The sequence below is a fragment of the Aotus nancymaae genome, unplaced genomic scaffold, assembly GCF_030222135.1.
Source record: "Aotus nancymaae isolate 86718 unplaced genomic scaffold, 86718_ANA_hifiasm-v0.15.2.pri h1tg000029l, whole genome shotgun sequence".
NCBI lineage: Eukaryota > Metazoa > Chordata > Mammalia > Primates > Aotidae > Aotus > Aotus nancymaae.
The window spans coordinates 16,028,398-16,053,088 of record NW_026988442.1 but is presented as its reverse complement, the minus strand read 5'-3'; the positions used below and the strand labels follow the sequence as shown (position 1 = coordinate 16,053,088).

Here is a 24,691-nt window from a genome sequence, read left to right as displayed (position 1 = left end):
GAGATAATTACCAATGGTAAGAGGCAGTCAACAGTGGGGAACTCCTCCACTGCTCAAGTGGTGAGATATTGAATGGGAATGATGCTCACAGTGGGAGGGTTTGTCGTGGGTACAGTGGAAGGGGTTAGAAACTGGCTACCTCTGCTGATTCTAATAGCATGAACCAGCCTTGCAAATAAGAGCTAGACCCCAGGAGGCCTGCATTTGAGAGGGTTTTAAAATCAGGCCAGGTCCTGCCAATAGCTTCACACGTAGATGTCTTAGAGCTGGAAGGGAGCTTAGAGATCAGCAACATCACTGGTTCTGTTCTGAAGGCATCTGCCTTCCAAAAATACTGCAAGTATTAAGTAATAATTAATCTGTTTTCACATTTTTTATTCATCAAATACACACAGAGGACTGCCAGCTGGGATGAGCAGAAGACCTAAAGCTGATGTCACTGAAGCCCCAAACAAAAGAGACCTATTGTTATTTTTTTTTTTGTCAGCCCAGCCATATTATCCTGTATAAATGTACAGTTTCCCTTTTGAAAAAATTTAAAAAATAACACAAGAGCCAACTTTTAAATACCTGTGGGAGCCTGCAGATTCTATATCGATACCTAAATCCAAGACAATTCTTTTTTTTTTTTGAGATGGAGTCTCGCTCTTTGGCCAGGCTGGAGTGCAGTGGCGTGATCTTGGCTCACTGCAACCTCCGCCTCCCAGGTTCAAGCGATTCTCTTGCCTCAGCCTCCCAAGTAGCTGGGACTACAGGTGTGTGCCACCACGCCCAGCTAATTTTTGTATTTTTAGTAGAGACGGGGTTTCACCATGTTGGTCAGGATGGTCTCAATCTCTTGACCTTGTGATCTGCCCACCTCAGCCTGCCAAAGTGCTGGGATTACAGGTATGAGCCACCGTGCCCAGTCCAAAGCCAACTTATTTCATGCAAGGAGCTGAGGCTCAGACAACATAAGCAGCTTGCTCAAGATCACACAACTGGCTGGCGGCAGGGCCAAGGCCAGGCCCAGGGAGCAGAGTGGAGGGAAAGGCTGCCCTGGACACGTGGGGGAAGCAAGGAAGGAAATCGGAGCTGTGAATGCAGCGGCAGAGTGGGTCGTGGACACCAGAGGCAGGGGCTTGACTGGTTCTCAGTATTCACTGGCTCTGACCCTGGCAAAGTGATTTCAGCTGAGCCCATTTTCCTATCAGAAAAAGGGATAATTATAGTTCTACCACATATTGCTGAGGATTTCAGTGAAGTAACAGAACAAAGCCCTTGATAAACAGTAGCTAGTTTTGTTTAACCTGGTATGTGTGTGTTGGTGTAGGGGGGCATGCATCTGTGTAAACACAGGAATACTGACTGACAAGCTTAGGGAACAAGGTTACATGATCCAACTTTCAGGAACTGCCCTGACAATGCCAGTGGGAGACAAATTCTGTCTCAGGGGAGCTCCAGGTACTAATCACAATGCTGTCACTTCCAGGGAATGTTACTTAAAACTGAGTGTGCCTCAGAACTCAGGAGCCATCTGGATTTGCTGCCTCAGAATCCCTGCAGGATGGGACCTGGGAATCTGCATTTTCAGAAATTACTGATATGGAATTTACGTACCATAAAATTCATCATTTTCAAGTGCATACTTTCAGTGGTTTTTAGTAAATTCATAAGTTGTACAACCATCATCACCATCTAATCCCAGAATATTTTCACCACCCCAAAAAGAAATCCCAAACTCATCAGCAGTCACTCCCATTCCATACTCTCTTATTCTCTGGTAACCACTAATCAACTCCCCCTCTCTATAGATTTGCCTATAGTGGATATGCCATGTGAATGGAATCATGTAATAGGTGGCCCTTGTGTCTTTGGCTTAGCATGTTTTCAGGTTCATCCATGTAGTATGTATCAGGACTTCATTCCTTTTAAGACACAGTTTTCACAAGCTCCCCAGGTAGTTCTGAGTGGCCTTTGGGAGAAGAAGAGGAGGACATTCATACGAGGTGAAATCTGGGTTATTACTGAGACCCAGAGCCTCATCCCTTCTTTCTGGTGTGCCTGTCTCCGGGGCCTCAAAGAAACAGGAGGAACACTGGCTGCCTGACTCTTCCAGAGACTCCAAAAGTAGGGCAGGGTCTCCCAGACACTGGATGGAAGTGTGTGTCTATGGACAGCAGCCTGGCTGCTCTGGAGATCAGGTGGATTAACTGCAAGAGACACACACACAAGGGGATTCTGTCTCAACTCGAAGACTTTAATGTACATTATGCTCTTGGAAAAACATCTCCAAGGAAATAAGTGGAACCAAAAGTCTTAACCAACAGGGATTCTCATTCAAAAAACCTGGTGTGAGCCCCAGCATTGGAAAAGGATGGCACAGGGACTGTGATCATAGTATAACAGTTTTATGTCAGGGTGGCAGCGCCTGTGTGCTTGTCTAGAGAGGAACCTTGCCACACAGCACGATGGGCATGCCCCAAGGACTCCTGAGGAACGAGGAGCTCATTACTCTGGTGACTGACAGCTCCACAGCAGGGCTTGGAAGATTTAGGTTGACCAGGATTTCTTCAGCATGGAAGGCACACAACTTCATAAGGGCCTTAAGAAGCCTACTCTGGGCAGAAGCCTTCCTGGTTGTTGCTGACTCTCCAGGTCATCAGAAACAGTCATGGTGGCTCTGGTGAGGGAGGGGACGTATGGGAGGGTCCCACTTCTGGGTGAGGCCTCGGAATGGAACAGGTGGGAGGTGACAGCACCAGCAAGGCCCCTGAGGCCAGAGCCACACCCACCTTGGGAGATAACCCACTGGGTCTCTGGACAGGAGAATGGGATTTTGATGGAGAAAGCTGAAGCTAACCACCTGCCAGACTGAATCCAGCTGCCTCCCTTGACACTCTCTTCCCAATCAAGGGCTCCTGAGGAGGCACAGGCCCAAGTCCTCTTTGATGTGCTCCCATTCACCAAGGGGCAGGCAGCAATTCAGGCTCACCTCCCCATCACCCTCCATTTAACTGACTTCTCAGACTCCCTGGGCAATCCAAGGTTTCTTGTTTTCTAAGCTCCTATGGAACAAACAACCAGATCTTTCTTGGACTTCTCATTCAATTCCTTCCATTCAGAGGGAATTTGGTAGGCAGGTCTCTCCCAGGTGCCTCTGTAAGAGCCTGTGTGAAATTCAGTCAGGTTAGCACCAAGGCCTGGCTGACGGGGAACCCACACATGTGTCTTCAGGATTGGTACAGCCTCTCTGGCAATGAAGAAACATATGTATCAGTGGAAAAGGGAATTCTGGCTCCATCTTTGCAGGACCTGGAGAGATTGAGGCCCTGGCAGGTCCCAAGATGGGAAGCAGTAAATGGAGAGGCCAGGACTGCAGCCCTGTGGGAAGGGGCCCCTCGAGGCTGAGAGCACTCCGAGTTAGCCCATCTCGATGCCCTCAGGGAGCACCACCACCACTGGGGCACAGTCCTCAGGCTCCGCAGCAAAGTCCCACCGGAACTTCTTGGTCAGGTGAGCTTGGAACTTTTCGGCTTTCTTCTTCAGGGTGGCATCCACGGCAACGCTGCAGGCAGAGGAAAAGAAAACCTACAGAGAACAGAGGATAAGTCACTCCTGAGAAGACAGAGGGGGCCGAGAAAGCTGTGGAAATTTCCTCATGGTGTTCAGCTCTCTGGGGCGGGTAGATCAGCTGCTGCTGGCATAGGCCCAGGACACCTGCTGTGCTCCCCTCAAACCAAGAAAGAAGGTCCAAACCCAGCTGAGATGCTAGGGCAGGACTAGAATGGAAAATTACTATCTGAGCAGAGATGCCCCACTGAGAATAATGCTGGGGGCTATCACCCTGGCCCCACCCCCTGGGGGGTTCTATTGGACACTTGGGCAGTAACTCAGAGTAACAGGTAGTAGCTAAACCAGCTGGTACTAGGGTCCTAAGAAAGGTTTGAGGGTGCCTATAAGCCCCTGGATCCCATGAAGTCCCAGGCCCCAAGCCAACAAGACTGAATTGCTGCTCTAATCTTCTAAATGGGCCACAGGCTGCCAGTTTGAGGCTTCTATCCCCTTTAAAAGCTGTCTTTGATTTTTTTTTATTGTGGTAAAATATACAGATAGACCCTGACTTATGATGGTTCAATTTACGACACTTCGACTTTATGATGATGCAAAGTGATATACACTCAGAAGAAGCTGTACTTTGAACTGTTTCTTTCAGTACAGTATTCAAGAAATTACATGAGATATCTGACACTTCATTATAAAATAGGCTTTGTGTTAAATGATTTTGCCCAACTGTAGGCCGGTGTTAGTGTTCTGAGCACGTTTGAGGTGGGCTAGGCTGAGCTGCAATGTTAGGAGCATTAGGTATAATCAGTACATTTTTGACTTATGGTATATCTAATTTAAAGTTTATTAAGACATAATCCCATGGGAAGCTGAGGAGCACCTGTACATAAGATCTACTGTTTCAATCATTTAAAAAATATTTTATTTTTTAAGTTGTGGCAAGATATACATATTTACTATTTTAAATGTACAGTTGAGTAGCTAAGTACATTCACACTGTTGTACAACCATCTCCACCATCCATCTCCAGAACGACCTTATCATCCCTAACCAAAACTCTGCAGCCATTGAACAGCAACTCCCTATCCCCTCCTCCCACCAGGCGCTGGCAACCAGCATTCTGCTTTCCATCTCTATTAATCTAACTACCCTAGGCGCCTCATCTAAGTGAAATTGTACAGCATTTGTCCTTTTGCGAGTAGCTAATGTCACTTAGCAAAGTATCCTTCCAGGTTCACTGATGTTGCAGCATGTGTCGAAATTTCCTTTCTTTTGAAGGCTGAATAATATTCTGTTGTATGCAGGCACCACGTTTTGTTTGTCTATTCATCTGTCAATGTTCATTTGTGTTGTTTTTACCTTCTGGCTGTTGTGAATAATGCTGCTATGAACATGGGTATATGGGTGTACACACACCTCCTAGGGTCTCTGCTTTCAATTCTTTTGCTTATAAACCCAGAAGCAGAGCTGTTGGATCACAGAGTAACTGTCTGTTTAAATTCCGATGTACTGCCACACTGTCATATAAACCCAGGAGCAGAGCTGCTGGATCATATGGTAACTCTCTGTTTAAAATCTGACGAACTGCCATACTGTTTTTCACAGGGGCTGTGCCATTTTATATTCCCACCAGCAACACACAAAGGTTCTAATTTCTCCACATCCTGGCCAACACCTGGCATTTTCTGTGTGTGTTTAAATAATGGCCATTCTAATAGGTGGGAGGTAGTTGCAGTTTTGATGTGCATTTCCCTAATGATCAGTGGATATTGAGTATGTTTTCATGTGCACATTGGCCATTTGTATATCTTCTTTGGTGAAATGTCCATTCACTTCCTTGCCCATTTTTTAAATTGGGTTGTTTCTGCATTGTTGAGTTATAGGAGTTCTTTATATATTCTGGATATTAAGCCCTTATTTTGATGCTCTCATAAACAGTTTCATTTAATACAAACATAGGCAGGGAGTAGAATGGTAATTTTTCCACATCTGAAACCCCATTCCAGATATTCCTGGATCCCAGTCCCTTCCTAAGAGTAACAGCAAACCCATGATTCCTTCTTAAACTATTTTACTGTTTTCAAAGAAATTTCACAGAACATCCAACTGGATCTTCCCAACACCCTGGAAAGATACAACAGAATGCCTATTTTAAGGAAATGGAAGCTGAGAGGAATTAAATGACTGAATAAAAATTACCCAGAAAGAAAGAACTGGTTTTTCCCAGACTACCATCTGCTACCCTACAGGCCCACCCAGAGACACAGGGGTGTGAAGGTGGAAGAAGCTCTTTGATCCACAGCACCCTCATGCTACAGCTGGCTTTCAGGCCACCATGGAAAGATGCTGGGCCCCAGGAGACCTGACCTGACAAAGGCAACAAGCGTCCTCTGCAGCTGATTCCAGGGGCAATATTCCTCCCACCCGCTTCTACGCCGTCTTCCTATTAGCAGGAGTGCGGCTCGTTTGCAGTGGTCTTTGGAGTCATTCCGTTGGAGTAGCAGCACTGGTAGCACAGGGAGAAGTGATGGGGGGCTGGGTGGGAGGGCACTATGGAATCCAGCTTCATTAACTGGGAACTGACTAACACAGGAGTGAGAAGCACAGCCACAACAAAATGCCAGATCAATAACTAATTAGAGGGGCTGTGTGATCTTGGTGGTGAGGGCCATGGGGAAGCCAGCGGTAGGCCTGTCTGTAGGCAGCTAGTGGAACCTGCCTGGAGCAAGGCTGAACTCTGGGGAGGGGCCTGGTATGGGCAGCACAGAAACCTTTTCTCAAACAGTTTTGGCTCTGGAGGCCCTGCATACCCATTAGGCCATGCCCAGCGGTTGTGGTGAGCCTGCTGGGCTGAATAAGCAAAAGTCCCTTCCTGTTTCCCTTCCTTACACGGGAATTGTATGACTCTCCACACAGTCCCTGCTCTCTAGATACACTGAGCAGCCGCCCAAACGTGTGCCACTGCTTCCGCTGTGCCTCTCTGCACACATGCTTTTCCCTCTGCTCTCAACACCCTTCTACCTCCTGCTTTCTCCTCCTTCACCTAACCAACTTCTCCTAAAGGACTCAGGCTCAGCTCAGATATCACCTCCTTTAGCATGTCTTCCAGGCCAAGGATGGAGCGAGTGCTCCTCTGCGCGCCCTCCGCCCCAGGGCTACCTTGATCATGGTCTCAGTCTCAGTAAGTCAACAGGCCATTTACTGTTGATCTCACCTACCAAACAAGGAGCAACCCCACAGCAGTAGCTCTTTCACACTGTGCTCTACTCTCAGCATAGCGCCTGACACACAAGAAGAACCCACGAGATGTTTCATGAACAGAAGAATGAAGACAACCACAGGTTCAATTTTTGGTTCACTTTTGTACAGTGCCTGGCACCAAACAGCTGTTCAATAATGATGTGGTGGTGCCGGGGAGAATGAGAGGTTCATCCTAAGGAGGAGGCAGCTTCTTTACCAGGCCCCTGAACACCATGGCTCTCAAGCCACCTCCTTGTGACATGAATTGCTCAGACTCCTGTTCCCCAGCACTGTGCCCGAGCCTCCCTCATGGCATTCCTCATGCTGCGCTTGTATCACAGTAATCTGCACCCTCTAAAAGTAGGCACTGCATCCTAATTATCAATGTGCCCCACAAAGCATATTGCCCAGGGCCAGGTATAGAGTCATGGCCCAAAGGATGCTCACTGGATGACCTAATGAGACCCAGGGATTGCACTTGGCAATGGCCAGCTGTGAGAGGCTAGAACAAGCTGGACTCATGCTCATCACCCATCCTCCTGAAGCACCTCTCAAACACTGTCTGGGAGTAAAATCCACTAGAAGCAGGCACAAGAGATGCCTTCAGTTTAACAAATAAGGTGTCTAATTTAAAAAGTGCTTCATCCTTTTTAAAGAACTCATTAAGTTGGTCTTTACCACAGCCTGGGAGGTACAGGACTTTACTATTCCCATTGTAGAGGTGGGATGCTAGGCATGCTGCAACATGTAGTGACAAAAACTGAGCAAAGTCCTGTCCAAGCAGAGGTATCTCTGCTTCATCCTTCTCCTACCCAGAAGTTTTGTCTTGACAGAGGCTTAATCCATCCTGATATTTATTTTTAGCACTGCCCTGTGGGGAACTAAGGTGCTTGTGGAACTGTCCCCTCTGCAGCCTCCAGGACACAGGGCACAGTCTGGGTTGACTTAAAAAAAAATAAAATAAAACCTTATTGTGCTATAACTTATACACAATTAATTTTATTCATTTTATTTTATTTATTTTTTAGAGACGGGATCTCACTGTCACCCAGGCTAAAGTGCAGTGGCATGATCATATCTCACTGTAGCCTTCAACTCCTGGGCTCAGGGGATTCTCCTACCTCAGCATCCAAAGTAGCTAGGACTATAGGTATACTCCACCACACCTGCATAATTTTTTTTTTTTTTGAGACAGGGTCTCACTCTGCCACACAGGCTGGGGTGCAGTGATGTGATCACAGCTTACTGCAGCCTCAACCTCTGGGCTCAAGTGATCCACCCACCTTAGCCTCCTGAGTAGTTGAGACTACAGGTGCATGCCACCACACTTAGCTAATTTTTGTATTTTTTGTAGAGACAGGGTTTCACCATGATGCCCAGGCTGGTCTCAAACACCTGGGATCAAGTGATCCACCCACCTTGTCTTCCCAAAGTGCTGGGATTATACAGGTATGAGCCACCAAGCCTGGTAATATTTTTTTAAATTTTTTGTAGAGACAGGTTCTCGCTATGTTGCCCAGGTTAGTAAGTTCTACAATTTTAAATGCTCAGTTCATTTGGACAAATATATATATACCCATGCAACCACTATATGATATATGTTCATAGTGTTTACTTTTGGTATCCAGTTCTGAGTTTGAAAGTACATATAAATTTGTGTAACCATCACCTCAAATAGGACATGGAACCATCCCATCACTCCAAACAGCTCCCTCATGCTGCCCCTTAGCAGTCAAACCCTTCCTCACCCCTACCATCTGGCATCCCCTGATCTATTTTTGACCACGGTTTTACAAACTTGGTATTTTTAAAAACTACTCACAATTCAGAAATGAATATGTTTAAATAACAGTTTCCAAGCAATAACTTATTCTGATTCTTTTATTTTCAGATTAATTTTATGCCTTCTTCAGGAAACTTAATAGTGATCTGGTTATTTTATTAACTAAAACAAAATCAAGTCAACACTTTTTAACATACTGGGACATAAATCATCTTAATGTCAGCAGATTAATACTGAATATTTTTAAAATTTTTTGAGCTAGGATAACATTTTGCAAACAAATGCATTTATCTCAAACAAAAAGCACATCTACTGGGTGTTTTTCTTCAAATATAAAATAAAGCATGAACACTTTAATCATTTAATCTGTGTATTATGAAATTCTAAGTTACTTTAGTCATACATGTGAAAGCTTTTCTTAAACCTAAGTTAAATAAACTGAGTTCAGTCAGGTCACCTCAAGAAATTCAAATTATCAAGGCAGGTAGCTATGTCACTATCTTACCCTATTTTTTTTTAGCTAGACCAAAAAGATGACATTTCCTAATTTTTTCAATTCCCAAATAATTACTCAACTTAGAATGAAACTAGCAATAGGTAAAGATTTTGTTTTCACTTACAGCAGAAGAAAGTGATGTTAAAAGCAAGACTATTGTTTCACAACGATGCCCAGGAATGTGAAAAGCAGCACGAATGAAATCATCTGAGGTGAGTTTGAAAAATCTGGGATGTTTCATCTGGGACTCCAATCATATACGGGGAGCCCACCACAGGCTTTAGAATGTAAAGTTCAGCCTTGCCTTCCACTAGCTCTGCTGATTTTGAGCAAATTGTGTGACCTCCCTAAGCCTACTTCCTCATCTGTATAATGGGATTGCAGACCTAGCTTCTAGCACTGTTGTGGGGGCTCAATGAGACTAAGCACGCAAAAGTGATAGCTAACAGCAAGAGGTATAGGAGTAGGCAGGCAAATTTATTATAATGGGTGCGTGATGAAAATACCATAGACCTCACTGTCAGAGTCGGTGTTTTCCTTCAAGAGTTAAAAACGGACACCCATGGGCCGGGTGCAGTGGCTCACGCCTGTAATCCCAGCACTTTGAGAGGCCGAGGCGGGTGGATCACGAGGTCAAGAGATCAAGACCATCCTGGTCAACATGGTGAAACCCCGTCTCTACTAAAAATACAAAAAATTAGCTGGGCATGGTGGTGCGTGCCTGTAATCCCAGCTACTCAGGAGGCTGAGGCAGGAGAATTGCCTGAACCCAGGAGGTGGAGGTTGCGGTGAGCCGAGATCGCGCCATTGCACTCCAGCCTGGGTAACAAGAGCGAAACTCCGTCTCAAAAAAAAAAAAAAAAAACGGACACCCATTTAGAATACTAGCAAGAAAACAAGGTGGAAAGCATATATGACCTATTGTAACTAAAATTATTTTTAAAAACAGGTTAGATGACTATATGCCTAAACACTATGCAATCAGCAATAACTCCTTATTTTGCACATTACTCATTTTCTAACATACCATTATATTCAGATCATCCTTTCATTGGTTTTAAATGAATGATGGAACTTACATTGCTTTAAATAAAAGAAAAAACTATCTATTTTTGTAAAACAAATCATTTTGATTCAAGTGAAATCCAAGGGATTTGTAAAAACTAGTGGCTTCTATTCAAAAGGGCCTCACATGGGAAAGTTGAAAAAAATTAATGGCTAAGAGCATTCCATTACTGGCTGATTTTATTCATGCTAATGTGGCTGTCTTTAAGTGCTTACACATACAAATACCAGTCCCTCTCCACGGGTAGTAGCCATTTAAGCTCCTAAGTAAGAAAGCCAGTTCCACTTACTTGACTACCTGGGGCGAGGGCAGGCGGCTGGCTGAGGAAGGCTTTTATGGGCTGATTCATTCAGTCACAAATACCCTGAGTGAATGCCTCTGTGTGGAGAACTGGACTCTCACTGCCAACATGGCATCAACGTGACTCTCCATTAAAAAAAAAGTTTTGTAATCTCCTTGTCCACATTGTGCCTTTTGAAATCTCAGCCATCCCTCAAGTGTATGGTCAAATGCCCCCTACCTTCTGCCCTTGCATAAAGCCATTTCTAGTCCTTTATCCCCTCAAATCTCAACCACAGTCAGAATTAACCACTCCCTCTTTGGTGCTCCTAATGCCCTTTGACCAGACTCCACTGTTTATACCTATGATATTTATATTGCCACAAGAATTATGAATTCTATCCATCTAAAAACACCCAATAACATCAAATGAGATAAATGTTAGGCCTTGACAACATACTGAAGATAACCAGATGTGAGCTGGGTGGATCATCTGAGGTCAGGAGTTCAAGACCAGCCTGGCCAACATGGCGAAACCTCGTCTCTACTAAAAATACAAAAAAATTAGCTGGGCATGGTGGTGCGTGCCTGTAATCCCAGCTACTTGGGAGGCTGAGGCCAGAGGATGGCTTGAACCTGGGAGGCAGAGGTTGCAGTGAGCTGAGATCGAGCTGGGTGGCAGAACAAGATCACGTCTTAAAAAAAAAAAAAAAAGAAGATAACCAGATCAACAAAAAATAGGCCTCTTGTAAAAGGAGCCCATGACTCAGTGTGGGAGTCAGGCAGACAATATATTAGTTTCAGTAAGCACATCTCACGCAATATAGCAGTGACAAGTACAAAGTAGGCTAAGAGTTGGGGGGGAGAGCGGGGGGGAGGGGAGAGGGGAGAGGGGAGAAGAGGGATAGTTTGATAGAGAGAAATGCCTTGAGGGCATGTTATAGAATGAGCAAATTTGTACCAGGAAGAGGGAAAATCAGGTTTGGGCAAGAAGGTCTAAAACATGTATAAAGTTTCAATTATGCAGGATGAAGAATTTCTAGAGATCTGCTGGACAGCATGATATTTACAGTTAACAATACTGTACTGAACACTGAAAATCTGTTAAGAGGGCATATCTCATGTTAAATTGTGTTTTTTAACCACAATTTTATTTTTATTTATTTATTTATTTTGAGACAGAGCCTCACTCTTTTTGCCCAGGCTGGAGTGCAGTGGTGTAATATTGGCTCACTGCAACCTCTCCCTCCCAGGTTCAAGGTATTCTCCTGTCTCAGCCTCCTGAGTAGCTGGGACTAGAGGCATCCGCCACCATGCCTGGCTAATTTTTGTGTTTTTAGTAGAGACCTGGTTTTACCATGTTGGCCAGGCTGGTCTTGAACTCCTGATCTCAAGTGATCCTCCAGCCTTGGCCTCCCAAAGTGCTAAGATTACAGGCATGAGCCACCACCGCCCAGCCATGTTTTTTTTACCACAATTTTTAAAAAGGCATGAAACAGCAAAACAGCATAGCCTGTCTGGGAATCTGCAAGGAGACCACTGTTGCTGGAGTTGATGGGGAAAAACACGGAGAGGAAGAAGCTGGAGAACAGAATTAAGAAGCCAGATCAGAATGGCCTTTGCGACTAATGTTTGGGCTTTTAATCTTCTAGACAATGAGGAGCCACAGAGAAGCAGGATCATAGCTGCATTATGGTGCAGCACCTCAGGTGGCAGCATGGGGAGAGATGGGGTAACAAGGGTAAGCAGTCTAGCTGAGACCAAAAGGCCAGGGCTAGGGAAATGGTACCAGGTCAGGACTGCCTTCTAAAACACTTACTGCTATCTGGAGTTGCTTGGTTAGTTAACTTTCTGTTAATTTTCTCAAAATACAAGAGTCTGCTATCTGGAGTTAGTTAACTTTCTATTAACTTTCTCAAAATACAAGAGTCAAGACAGTGCCTCTGTCTTGCTCACAGCTATATTCCCAGTTCTAGAACAGAGTCTTCTACACAGCAGGTGCTCAGCAATTACCTGCTAAATCAATGAATAAATCCCTTGAGGGCAGGAACCCTGGCTAACTCACATATATATATTCCTCAACACTTTCAGTAGAATGTTATATATGAAGGATGCTCAAAGACATGTGTTTTTTTGTTTTGTTTTGTTTCTTTCCTTTTTTTTTTTTTTTGGTACATGTCCTGGATTTTTCCAAATAATGACATCAAATTTTCTTGGTGGAAAGTCCAAAGACTGAATGTTTCCAACCATCAGCTTTGCACAATCCACCTGGGCATCTAGCAATCCAGCTGGGCACTTTCTGTTTTGTAAATCATTGCTGGGAACAACGCCTGGCAATTAGAGCTCAGCTGTGGTTGTGCTAACAATGGTCTGGACAGCCAGCGACACCTTGGCTCTCCTGTGTTTGTGCGACAGCATCCACGTGCATCACAAGGGAAGTACTTCATTCTCTTGAGCTGCAGCCACTGCCAGAGGCAAGTTAGCAGGCTAATGCCTCCTCACACTGCCTCACAACCCATAACCAGTACCTTTGGGGAAAATTTTCCCCACAGAGGAAGGACAAAGGGGTTTAATTTCTCTGTTAAATGAAGAACCAGTAAAAAGACAGTTCTATAGCTCTTCTGAGTAGAATAAACCGGGCTCAAGACATGCACTTGACTGACTCACTGCCATGGTCTGCACAGGTCCTCCAACTGCCAGTTTCAAGTCAGATGCCTGCTCACAGGGGCTCGCCCAACAATAGGCCAGCTTTAGAAAAGTGTTCTGTACCCCTGAGAAACAGGACCTTGATGAAGTCTTTACTGATGTCAATCAAGAATCCTTTCTTGGGGGATTCACACTGTATTCACTACACAAGGGCATAAGCACAGGCAGGAAACCAAGACTCAGGCCTGAATACAAATCCTGACACCCACTTGCCAGCTGTCTGGCTTCAAGTAAATTATTTAACCTTTCTCAGTTTTCTCATTTGTAAAATGGGAATAATACTCCCATCTTACAGGGTTCCAAAGGGATTCAATGAGTGAATCCACAGAACGTAACAAACATGGTGCCTGATACCCAGTAGTCTTTATTTAATACTTATTTATTACAGACAGAGTCTCACTCTGTTGCCCAGGCTGGAGTGCAGTGGCACAATCATGATCATAGCTCACTATAGCCTCAAACTTCTTCTTATCTCAGCCTCCCAAGTAGCTAGGACTACAGTTGTTCATGACCTGACTAATTTTTTAATTTTTTGTAGACGCAGGGTCTCACTATATTGCCCAAGCTTGTCTTGAATTCCTGGGCTCAAGTAATCCTCCCGCCTTCACCTCCCAAAGTGCTGGGATTAAGGTCATGAGCCACCACGCCCAGCCCCAACAAGTATTTAATGAATGCTCGTTTCTTCCGTTACCCCAAGTAGGAATGGAAGGTTGGTGAAAAGCGGCCTTATATGGAGCAGGCCTCATGGGGTACCACACATAAGGAGAAGAAAGCAGCTCATGGGAGGGAAAGCATGGAAACCAACAGTTAGCAGCTTCTGCCTCTTCTATTCTTGAAAGTTACACAATGTGAGTGACAGAGGCTGTCCCAAGTACATAAAGGAAGCTAATCTGTTTGCAAAGGAAGGAAATAGCATAGGATGAAGATTATAAGTTGTTTGAAGCTTCTTTCCTAATTACCACTCATAATGAAAATTTAATTGCCAAGTTAAAAGCAAATTTCACTTTTTCTGTCATAGAATCTCTGCAGAAACTGGCACATTTTGTTTGAACAGGAAATCAAAGTTATTTTAATGCTTAAATGAGATCTAAGAAGAGGCAGATGTTTCACTGGGAATAACAAGCTTCAGAACTCTGCTTTACTGGGTTGTAGCAATTCATGGCTACAGGGAGAAAGAAAATCTGTTTTAAGCTGAGTAAACCAAAGCAATGGAAGGAATTCAAATCCAAGAACCCCAGTGTTAGGCATTCTGGGGACGAGGTGGGGCGAGGGTGGTACAGAAAGACAATTTCTGGTACAGAGGCACTTATAATTGAGTAAGAGAGAGAAAACCAGGAAATATCCCAAGATTAGGAAACTGAAATTTAAAAATCTTCGGGTCATGGAAAAATAGCAAGAAACAAAACACTCACTGTTGCCTCAATTCTGACCCACATCAGCATCAGCTCAGTCAGAAGAACTACTCACCTGTAAGGTGCTGGTGAGGAAGTTGTCTTGGGAGACGATGTCTACAAAGAAGTCAGGGGGGATCTCACCAAGCTGGTGGTACAGGATGGAGATGAGGTTGATGTAGAGGGCGTGGTGCTTCACCATGGCTGCTTCTGACCGGCACAGGAGGTTCAGGAGCCGCTTCCAATGCTCAAATGCCTCATACACATTCCCCAGCAGGAAGCACACAAAAGCAAACTGGAGTTCACCTGAAAGATGCAGAGAGAAGTGATTCTGAGGGAGAGGAGAACCAGCTGACACTCTCCATCACTGTTCACAAGGTCATCAATTCCACTGGACTTCAGCAACAGGTGACCTTTTATTCTTGTCACTCTTGCAGAGCCTGATATGGGATTTTGCACTTAATAGGTACTCAATAAATGTTTGCTGAACTGCTATGAATTAAAGCCCTGGGAAACCAACCTGTGGCTTTGGATTTCTGTAAAATCAGATTGCAAGAGAAAAGGTATTCCTAGTATCTTCCTGGCATTTTAAGTTTACAAAATGTGTTCATGGGTATTATACCAAGTGGATCTCAAACTGGCTGCCCATCAGAATCACTGAGAGCCTGTTAAAATTAAAGTTACCCAAGCTTCACCCTCAGAGGTTTTGGTTGAGAAGAGATGATGGGGCCTTTGTGTCTGTAGCTCTAACAAGCTTCCCGGGTGCTTCTGATAACGGATGATCTGCTCCAGGGTCATGGAAATGCTGCACTACACCATGTAACCCTCAGCCTAACTCCATCAGGCAATCAGGAAGGTGGTATTTGCCTCATTTTATAGATGAAGTCAAGGGCTTGCCCAAGGCCATGCACATCTAATGCTGCACAATGTGGGCAATGGAAAGATAAAACAGATTCGCTATTGGGTGGGAACACTTCTAGAACCTCCCACAAAAGACAAATTCATGAGTACTTATTCCAGTGTCAGCCTACCAGCCATATTATTTTTGTTTGTTTAATCACAGGGCTCTGTGATTTAATCTCTTTGAGAAGCTTGGTGGCTAAGAGCATGGGCTCTGGAGCCAAACTGCCTAGATTCAAATCTTAGCTCTGCCACTTAGCAGCTGTGTGACCTTGGGCAAGTTACTTAATCTATTAAGGCCTCAATTTCCTTATTTGAGGGTTGCAGCAAATATTAAATGAATGGATATAGTACACTTAAAGCATTTAGAATAACACATGGCACAAAGTAGCACTCAAATAATATTATATTCCCAATTTCTATCAGGTGCTCATCTCAAACAAAGAGACCTGATGATTCAGACACCACTGTCTCTGGGCAAGCAACTGGGTCTCTGGTTACCACAGAAATACTGCTACTGATCACAGACATTCTCTCTAGCTTCAAAGGTGGCTATAAATTTAATGAGGTATACATACATGTGGGCCATAAAAAGAAGAGATGTACTCAACACTAAATACCTCTTCAAATGCATGGCATTTGATCTCTGCCACCTCCAGAGACCTGGAAAAACTAGCTCCCTGTTCCTAAGTATATGGAACTAAGTTTGATTTGTGTGACTAGCTACCTGGTTTAGATATTTTGGATGTCTGACCAATATTTTCAAATACAGTCAAATTTTCTTTGTGTAATATAGGTTAATGATTTGCTTCTTCAACTGGCTTTACTTGGTTAGTTTGTGAAAGTAAGTATTAGGGTATTCTTTGCATTTAGGACATACATTTAAATGTGTGCATTTCTGACCTTGTCTAAAATTAAATTATGACACCAAAAATAATTTCAAAGAGCTGTGATGCAGATTCAAAATTATCCCTGGACAGGTCGGGGGACAGGGATAATTCTAGCCCTTTAAGAGGTCAATGGAGGAGGATAGCTTGAGCTCAGGAGTTTGAGACAAGCTTGGGCAACACAGGGAGACCCTATCTCTACCAAAAATAATTAGTTGAGCATGGTGGGACACACCTGTGGTCCCAGCTACTTGGGAGGCTGAGGTGGGAGAATCACTTGAGCCCAGGAGGTTGAGGCTGCAGTGAGCTGTGATCATGCCACTGCACTCCAGCCCATGTCAGTGAGACCTTGTCTCCAAAAAAAAAAGCAACCAACAAAGTTACTCCTGTAACAGACCTTTTCACAAGATACATTTTGAAGAACTGAAATGTTTAAGAAGTAGGACAGGATTTCTATTCATTTTTAAGCCAGACTTTCAAATGTTACTTATTACATGAAAATACTAACACATTATGATGTACCTGTTAAAATATACCTTATATCATCAGCTGAACCAATGATATAAAGAGTCCTGTCTGGGCATGGTAATCCAAGCACTTTGGGAGGCCAAGACAGGAAGATCGCTTGGGCCCGGGAGGTTGAGGTGGCAGTAAGACATGATTGTGTGACTGCACTCCAGCCTGGGCAACAGAGTGAAACCCTGTCTTAAAAAAAAAAGTCCTAAATTCAAATTTCTCGCTGAACTTCCGACAGGAAAATATGCAAATTACCTGGAAAATCTGTAAACATATATATAAATAGCTGTTTAAGATGTGACACATATTTGCTGTCACTAGTATTTAAGAAATGTAAATAGAAACAAGGTGCCATTTTTCAACTATCCAACTGGAAGAGGCTTTTGTTAAACTGCCATGCCCAATGCTGTCAAAGGTGATGGGCAACAGCCACCTACTAGTCAGCAAGGACGTAAAACCTCCGGGCATCATGCACAGTCTGACCCAATGATTCTATCCCTAAATGTACACATAGTGCATACGAGAATGTTCACTAGATGACATATGTATATACATATTTTTGAGACAGCTCTTGTTGCCCAGGCTGGAGTGCAATGGCATGATCTTGGCTCACTGCGACCTCCGCCTCCCAGGTTCAAATGATTCTCCTTCCTCAGCCTCCAGAGCAGCTGGGTCTACAGGTGCCCACCACCATGCCCAGCTCATTTTGTATTTTTAGTACAGACAGGGTTTCACCATGTTGGTCAGGCTGGTCTCAAACTCCTGACCTCAGGTGATCCACCCGTCTTGGCCTCCCAAAGTGCTGGGATTACAGGTGTGAGCCACCACACCTGGACACTAGATGATAGTTATAATAGAGAAAATAGGAACATCTCAATGATCCATAATAGAGAACTGGTCCAATAACTATGAACATGAAATAGCCACTAAAAAAGTGACTGTTTCATGGAAAAACATGGAAAAACGTTTATATTAAGGCAGATTACAAAGTAATATACTTCAATCCTGTTTTTATAAAAACTCACATATATACATAGATGCATATACTAAATTTTTAAAAGACTGAGAGGAAATACATAGAAATAAACAGAGAAGAGATTGAAATGAAATACATAGAAATACACAGAAAAAAAGGAACGTAAATATACCAGAATGTACAAATGGTTTTAAGTGGTGGGATTTGAAGTGAATTTTGTTTTTCTTCTATGATTAATATCTATCATTTTTGTAACAAAGAGGGAAGACAACAATAAAAACTGTAACGATAAAAAAAAAAATCACTGTTATGTTCTAAGCCTGTTGAGGGACGAACATCTTGAGGGTCAGGAGCAAATTGCGGGGATAGTTAAGAGGCTACAACGAGCATAGGTCTGGTTTCAGTTCAGTCACCCAGTGGGCCAAATCTTTCCCTTCTGTAGGACTGGGCTCTATCAGTGGTTCCCAAACAGAAGATTATCTGCACCAGGTTCACGCCTAGGATGCCTGTTTATTTGACAGATATACAGAAACTGCTGAAGCCCTACTCCAGATCTTTTGAAGCAAAATCTCCAGGGTTAAGGGTAAAGATACACCTGTATCTTCAGCCTCCTAGCCAGGTTTAGTTACTGCTGGACTGACACAAGAGGTACTCCCTATCCTAAAGCACCTCTGCTAATATCCTCCCCTTGGCCCACTCCCAAAGAGCCTTGTTCCTTCTCACCAAGCACATCCTGGGGGCTGCTGGGGAACTGCTTGTTGAGGACAGTCTCCAGGGCATAGCTCAGGTCCATGCTGTGCTTGGTTATCTCTGCTGGCGTGGCACCTGCTGGGAACATCTGTGTGGGCAGCTCTGAGAAGCGGATCTCTGTCCCAGCTCTGGGCTTCATCTCAGGTAGCCGCGCCAGGCCCTCTTGGTAGCTTTTGCACTCAGTGCCCCAGCTAGGTAGATTGTGCCCTACCCGGTCCTTGGTGTGCTTCATTGAGAGCACAGGTAGCACATCAGAGAAGGCGCAGATCTGCCGGTTCTCAGGCTGTAGCTTCTCCATTGTAGCTTCGCTGATGAAGTTGGTGAGTGAGATCCACTTCTTCAGAGTGGCATATGGATAAGGCCCCAGGAACTGGTCCAGCTCCTGAAGGTTGGCCCTCATGGCTTCCACCTCAGACTCAGGGGCTGGGGACAGGTCTACCTCTTCCCTGACTGTGCTCCAGCGTAGCACTGTCAGCCCCCGCTGCTGCAGGCTAAGGAAGAAACCCATCCGAGGGCCTACTTCCTTGGGATTAGACTTGTCCACAGAGCTATAGTGGAGGAAGTGAATGCCTGGAGGGATCATCTTCACGCCCCGGAACTTGGGCCCCACCTCCCAGGAGTTATAGTCAATCCCAAACTCTGTTCCTTTGGGCATGTTCAGGATGACCACAGTGGCCCCTTCAAAGAAGAGGCGCTTGGCTAGCTCAGGATCCATTTGCATGGCAGCCATGGGGCCAGTGGTGGGTGACCAAAAGAACTATTTTTCTTTAGTCTTCCAGAACAGCTAAGAAAGAAAGAAATCAGAGTTAATTAGATCGTGGGGAAAGATGCTTTATTTGCTAAGCATTCTGTATGTGCCAGATATTCAATGAGACCCCTGACATAATTATTTCCCTTAATCCTCATGACAACTGTGCATTGAGTTTACAGATGAGGAAAATGAGAACTAAAAAAAACGATTTTTGGCTGGGTGTGCTGGCTCACGCCTATCATCCCAGCACTTTGGGAGACTGAGACAGGCAGATAACAAGGTCAAGAGATTGAGACCATCCTGGCCAACATGGTAAAACCCCATCTCTACTAAAAAATAATACAAAAAATAGCTGGGTGTGGTGGCGTGCGCCTGTAGTCCCAGCTACTAGGGAGGCTGAGGCAGGAGAATCACTTGAACCCAGGAGGCAGAGGTTGCAGTGAGCCGAGACCGCGCCCCTGCACTCCAGTCTGGTGACAGAATGAGACACCATCTTAAAAAAACAACAATAACAACAAAAAAATTTGTGTTTTGGTTTAACATGCAAGGACACTCACTTCACAGCTATGATACCAATGAAAGAAAAGTGACATGCTCATGGTCATACCAGGACCCAAACTAGAATCTGGGTACCCAGCCTGTAGGCCAGTGTTCTTCTGTCCACCATCCACTCTTAGTATCTTCTCAGGTCTCTTTCTCACAACAGAAGGTGAGAGTGGAAAATGCCTGGATGGCTCACTCTAAACTATAACTATGCCCAATCATTTGAAGCTACAACTCTGCAGGAAACTATCCCAAAAGATTTGGAAAGATTAAATCAAGTACATGCCCAGTTTCCCGTAAGCCTCAGGAAAGGCCCAGAAACGGACAGAAGGTAGAAAGTGGAGGTTCAGCATCTAAAATTGGTTTGAGGTCTAGAGAGCTTTTCAACCACAAATCTCCTCTTCTTTCACTTGTAAAAAACCTAAACTTCAGGGAGTGAAACAACTTCCTAAAGAGCCCACAATCAGTGGTGGCTCTGGATCATTCATCCAGAATGAATTCAGGTGATAAAGCTAGCCTAGGAAGAGAAAGCTGGCCAGAAGAGAAAGAGCTTAGTACACTTATTTTACCTACTTCTGAATATCCCAGACAGTGCCTCTGGGATATTGGCAAGAATGGTTCCAACATGAACAAATGTAAACAAACCATTATCTAATCTTCTAGTCCTAAAATACCTACCTGATTAATCTAACAAATATTCACTGAGTGCCTGCACTTTGCCAGGCCCCTGAAGAAACATCAGAGATTAAGACAGTCACTGCCCTCTAGGCAATTCCAATCTAGCCAGATGTACAAACAAGATGCCAAAATTTCACACACAGAAAACCTGCTGCCTGTTGACCTGTTTAATTTTATTTGCTCTTTTTTTTTTTTTTTTTTTTTTTTTGACAGGGACTCGCTCCATCACCCAGGCTGGAGTGTAATGACACGATCTTGGCTTATTACATGCTCCACCTCCTGGGTTCAAATAATTCTCATGTCTCAGCCTCCCGAGTAGCTGAGACTACTGGTGTGCACCACCACACCTGGCTAACTTTTGTATTTTTAGTAGAGAAAAGGTTTCACCATGTTGCCTAGGCTGGTCTCAAATGCCTGTCCTCAAGTGATCCACCCACCTCAGCCTCCAAAGTGCTGAGATTACAGGTGTGAGCCACCATGCCCAGCCCTGTTACTCTTTTTACTTTAAATGAATAAATAAATAAAAACAGTGTGGAAAGGAAAACAAATCCTGTTCCAAAAATAAGAGTACATTTTATCATCATTACCCCAAAACCACTACAAATGACTCTTACCCTGAATCAACATTTTTTCCCCCCAAACTGCAAGTCACAACCCATCAATGGATTAGGAAATCAATGTAAAGATCTCAACCAGCATTATTTTTTAAATGAAAATAACAGAAATTTTGAATATCACAATACATCATAAGTAGTGAAGCTAAGTACTGTTTTCTGGAGCTTTGTGTGTTTGTGTGTACACTTGGTTGTGTCATAAAATATATTTGTTACTGTAGGTCACAGTCATAAAAGTTTGAAAGACACTGCTCTAAATAATTTGTATCTTTCTATTTGTAATTCTGAATTCAGAAAGTACTTAATATTTGCTGAATGAACAGAGATTCCATTTAGAATAACTTCTCATCAATTAGCCATTTTCCCCTGTGACATCTGTGTGCTCCTCCTTGATAATAACATTTCTTGCATTCTAATTCCACCAGCCTGTAATTCTATTCACTATATCTCCAGCAGCTGGCACATGGCCTGGCACAGAGGAGATGTTAGGAAAAGGTTTATTCAATATGCACAGAACTCTGCAGTCTACCAACCCCTGTCACTGACGGCTCTGTGAGTTCCTCACGGTCCTGGAACACCTAAAATCACATCCATCCCCCTCTCTCCACCACCTCCCTAATCCAAGCTACCATTGTCCCTAACTCAGAGAGTGCCTGCTTCTCAATCCATTCTCCAATCAACAGCAGTATCCGTTTCAAAATGCCAATCTAATCACATCACCACCCATGTCAGCCTCTGAGTGGTTTCCCATATGGTTCTCAGAAAACCAAAATTCTTCCTATGACCTATAAAGTCTGCATGGTCTGACCTCTGGGAACTCCTTTAACTTGTTTCACACCATGGTCCCCAACAAGCGCTGTTCCCCTTTCGACCTTGAAATTGGAGGCTCTCTCTCCAGATAGAAAACTCTTCCCTCTCCATTTTGTCAAATCTTTTTTCTGATCTCAGCTCACTATTCACCTCCTCAGTAAAGGTTCCTTGACCCGGGGTTAGGTCAGGTCTCCTGTGACACACTCTGGGGTGCCTTGTACCCGTCCGTTTCAATTATGACCACTGCAGTTTTGCATGTTTGATTGAGGCCTGTCGCCGTCACGAGACTTGAGTCCTGCTGTATTCCTAGCACACATTAGACGCTTAGTAAATATTTATTTAATACAAGTATGATATCCATTTTGTAAACGAGAAACAAACGCTCAGTTCGGGAAAAGACCTCACTGGAAGTCACGCAGACAGTAGGGCAGAGCCAGGTTCGGTGCAGTAAGGGTCTACGGCCCCAGGCTCTAAAGTTAAAAAAAAAAACGCGAAGTAACCCCGAGTGTCCCAGGAAGCCCTGGCGACGGCTTCTCAGGAAAGGCCTCCAGAAACACCAAGAGTCCCATAGGCATAGAACCAGCCGCCCGGACGAGGTGGGCCTAGTTCAAGGCACTCCGCGATTCCGAGCCGAGAAGAGGGGCGGCCCGGCCACACACACACACACACACACACACACACACACACACACACACACGGAATCAGGAGAGGAAAGAGAGGACACACACAGGCACACGGAATCAGGAGAGGAAAGAGAGGACACACACACACACACACGGAATCAGCAGAGGAAAGAGAGGCCAGGAGGGCACACTCACCTCCTCGCCCCGCGTTCTGGTACCGCGGAAACACACCGGAAGTTCTCCTGTTTGGCGCCTGACTGGAGCAACGGAGAGAGCGGTCCGGCGGAGCCCTGGGTCGCGGGAAGAATGGCCCGTGCCTGCAGGTTCCGCCGGATCCAATGTTGCCTTTTGCTATTAGTGTCTTGTTTTAGCTTCTGAATTGTGAACAACTTTGACTAACCTATGCATTTTATATCCCCATCCAGAAACACAGCCACCAGCCATCTTACTTTGGGCTCAAGCAGTCATTGTCACTAAAGCACCACCAAGGCCATGGCTATCCAGTAGTAGTCAGTCAGGCGCTCGGTCACAGTCTTTGTCAGCCAATCTCTATCCCGGTCACAGTGTCTCAGCTTCCAGTCACACTCAGCCCTCGGGGAGAGCCTCAGAAACCCAGCCACCAGCCCAGAGAACCAGCGTCCGCTGCTGCGGCTGCAGCGGCAGCAGCCATTACCTCAGTCCCTCTGCCCACAATCACCCAGTGTCCTTTCTGCAGGCCAAGTCCGACATCTCAGTCAGGCTATCAACGCATGAGGGAAAGAATCTGCCTGTCTTGTTCTGCACTGTTTCCCTGGAACCTTGCACAAAGCCAGGCACAAAAGCTCAGCTCAGTACATATATTATGCATTTAGTGAATAATGACGATACTGTGGGTCTAACTCTGCACTATTAATCAGGGTTCCACCAAAGACGCAGAGCCAGTAGGAGATCTATATTAAGTGATTTATTGCAAAGAATTGGCTTAGGTGAAGCCAGGTGCCATGGCTCACGCCTGTAATCCCAGCACTTTGGGATGCCAAGGCAGGGGGATCATGAAGTCAGGAGTTTGAGACCAGCCTGGCCAGCATGGTGAAACCCTGTATCTACTAAAAATACAAAAATTAGCTGGGTGTGGTGGTGTGTGCCTGTAATCCCAGCTACTAGGGAGGCTGAGGCAGGAGAATCACTTGAACCCAGGAGGCGGAGAGCAATGAGCCGAGATTGCATGACTGCACTCCAGCCTGGTGACAGAGCAAAACTCCGTCTGGAAAAAAAAAAAAAAAAGAATTGGCTTATGTGATTTTAGGGCAGGCCACTTGGGTATTTCTAATCCTTACACTAGCCTAGTAAGTAGGTATGTATATTCCCAGTTTGCAGAAGAGAAAACTGAGGTTCAAAGAGATGATGTTACAAAGCCAGAGAATGGCAGAGCTAGAATGCAGACCAAGGCCTGTGTGTTCTTATCTCTGTGCTGCTGCTCCTTAGCTTGTCTGTCACATTTCCTCAGTGACAGCTGGACACGCCAATCTGTCTCGGTCAAAATTTATCTCTTAGTGGGTTGCAGACTAGACAGGGCCCTGCAGTCATGGTTAATCACAATGAGCTGCTGCAGGATTAACCAGAGACAGCCTCCATCAGTCACAGTCATGCTTATCAATCTCAGCCTGTCTTGTCAAGTTTCATTTCCTGCATGAAGAAGCTCAGCTCCCTCTCCACCCATCCCCAACTTCCAGTCTTTGGCGCTGAGCTCTGTGGTCTGGTCTCAAAGTCCCTGGTTTCAGTTGGGCTCACCATCTTCTCAGAGACTCCAGGGCACTGAACACTGGGTGTAGAAGCTGTATATGGTGACCTAGGAGTCCCACCTTTTGGGTTACATGTCCATTTAGATCAGAATGGCTCAACCTCGGCACTATTGACATTTGGGGCCAGATAAGTCTTTGTTGCAGGTGGCTGTCCTGTGCATCGTAGGATGTTTAGCAGCAGCCCTGGCCTCTACCCACTAGGTGTTAGCAGCACCCCTCAGTTGTGATGGCCATTGCTAAATGTTCCTGGGGTGGCAAAGGGTTTGGGGGAAAGGAGGAGGGATCACTCCCCCACCCTCAACCCAGTCGAAAAATAATGATCTGGGTGAACTTACCTTTGATTATTCCCTGAAAG

At 44.8% G+C, this 24,691-nt stretch overlaps 1 protein-coding gene across 1 annotated transcript; it reads right to left on the bottom strand.

Moving 5' to 3' along the window:
• Positions 1-358: 358 nt before the first annotated feature.
• On the bottom strand, positions 359-23,534 carry AAR2 (AAR2 splicing factor). The gene is made up of 4 exons (XM_012455082.2): positions 22,751-23,534; positions 18,510-19,320; positions 14,584-14,813; positions 359-3,570 (listed from the first exon to the last, which is right to left on the bottom strand). Exons 2-4 carry the CDS (start codon positions 19,264-19,266, stop codon positions 3,403-3,405), a joined length of 1,155 nt encoding a protein of 384 aa, XP_012310505.1. The 5' UTR covers positions 19,267-19,320; positions 22,751-23,534; the 3' UTR covers positions 359-3,402.
• Positions 23,535-24,691: the final 1,157 nt, after the last annotated feature.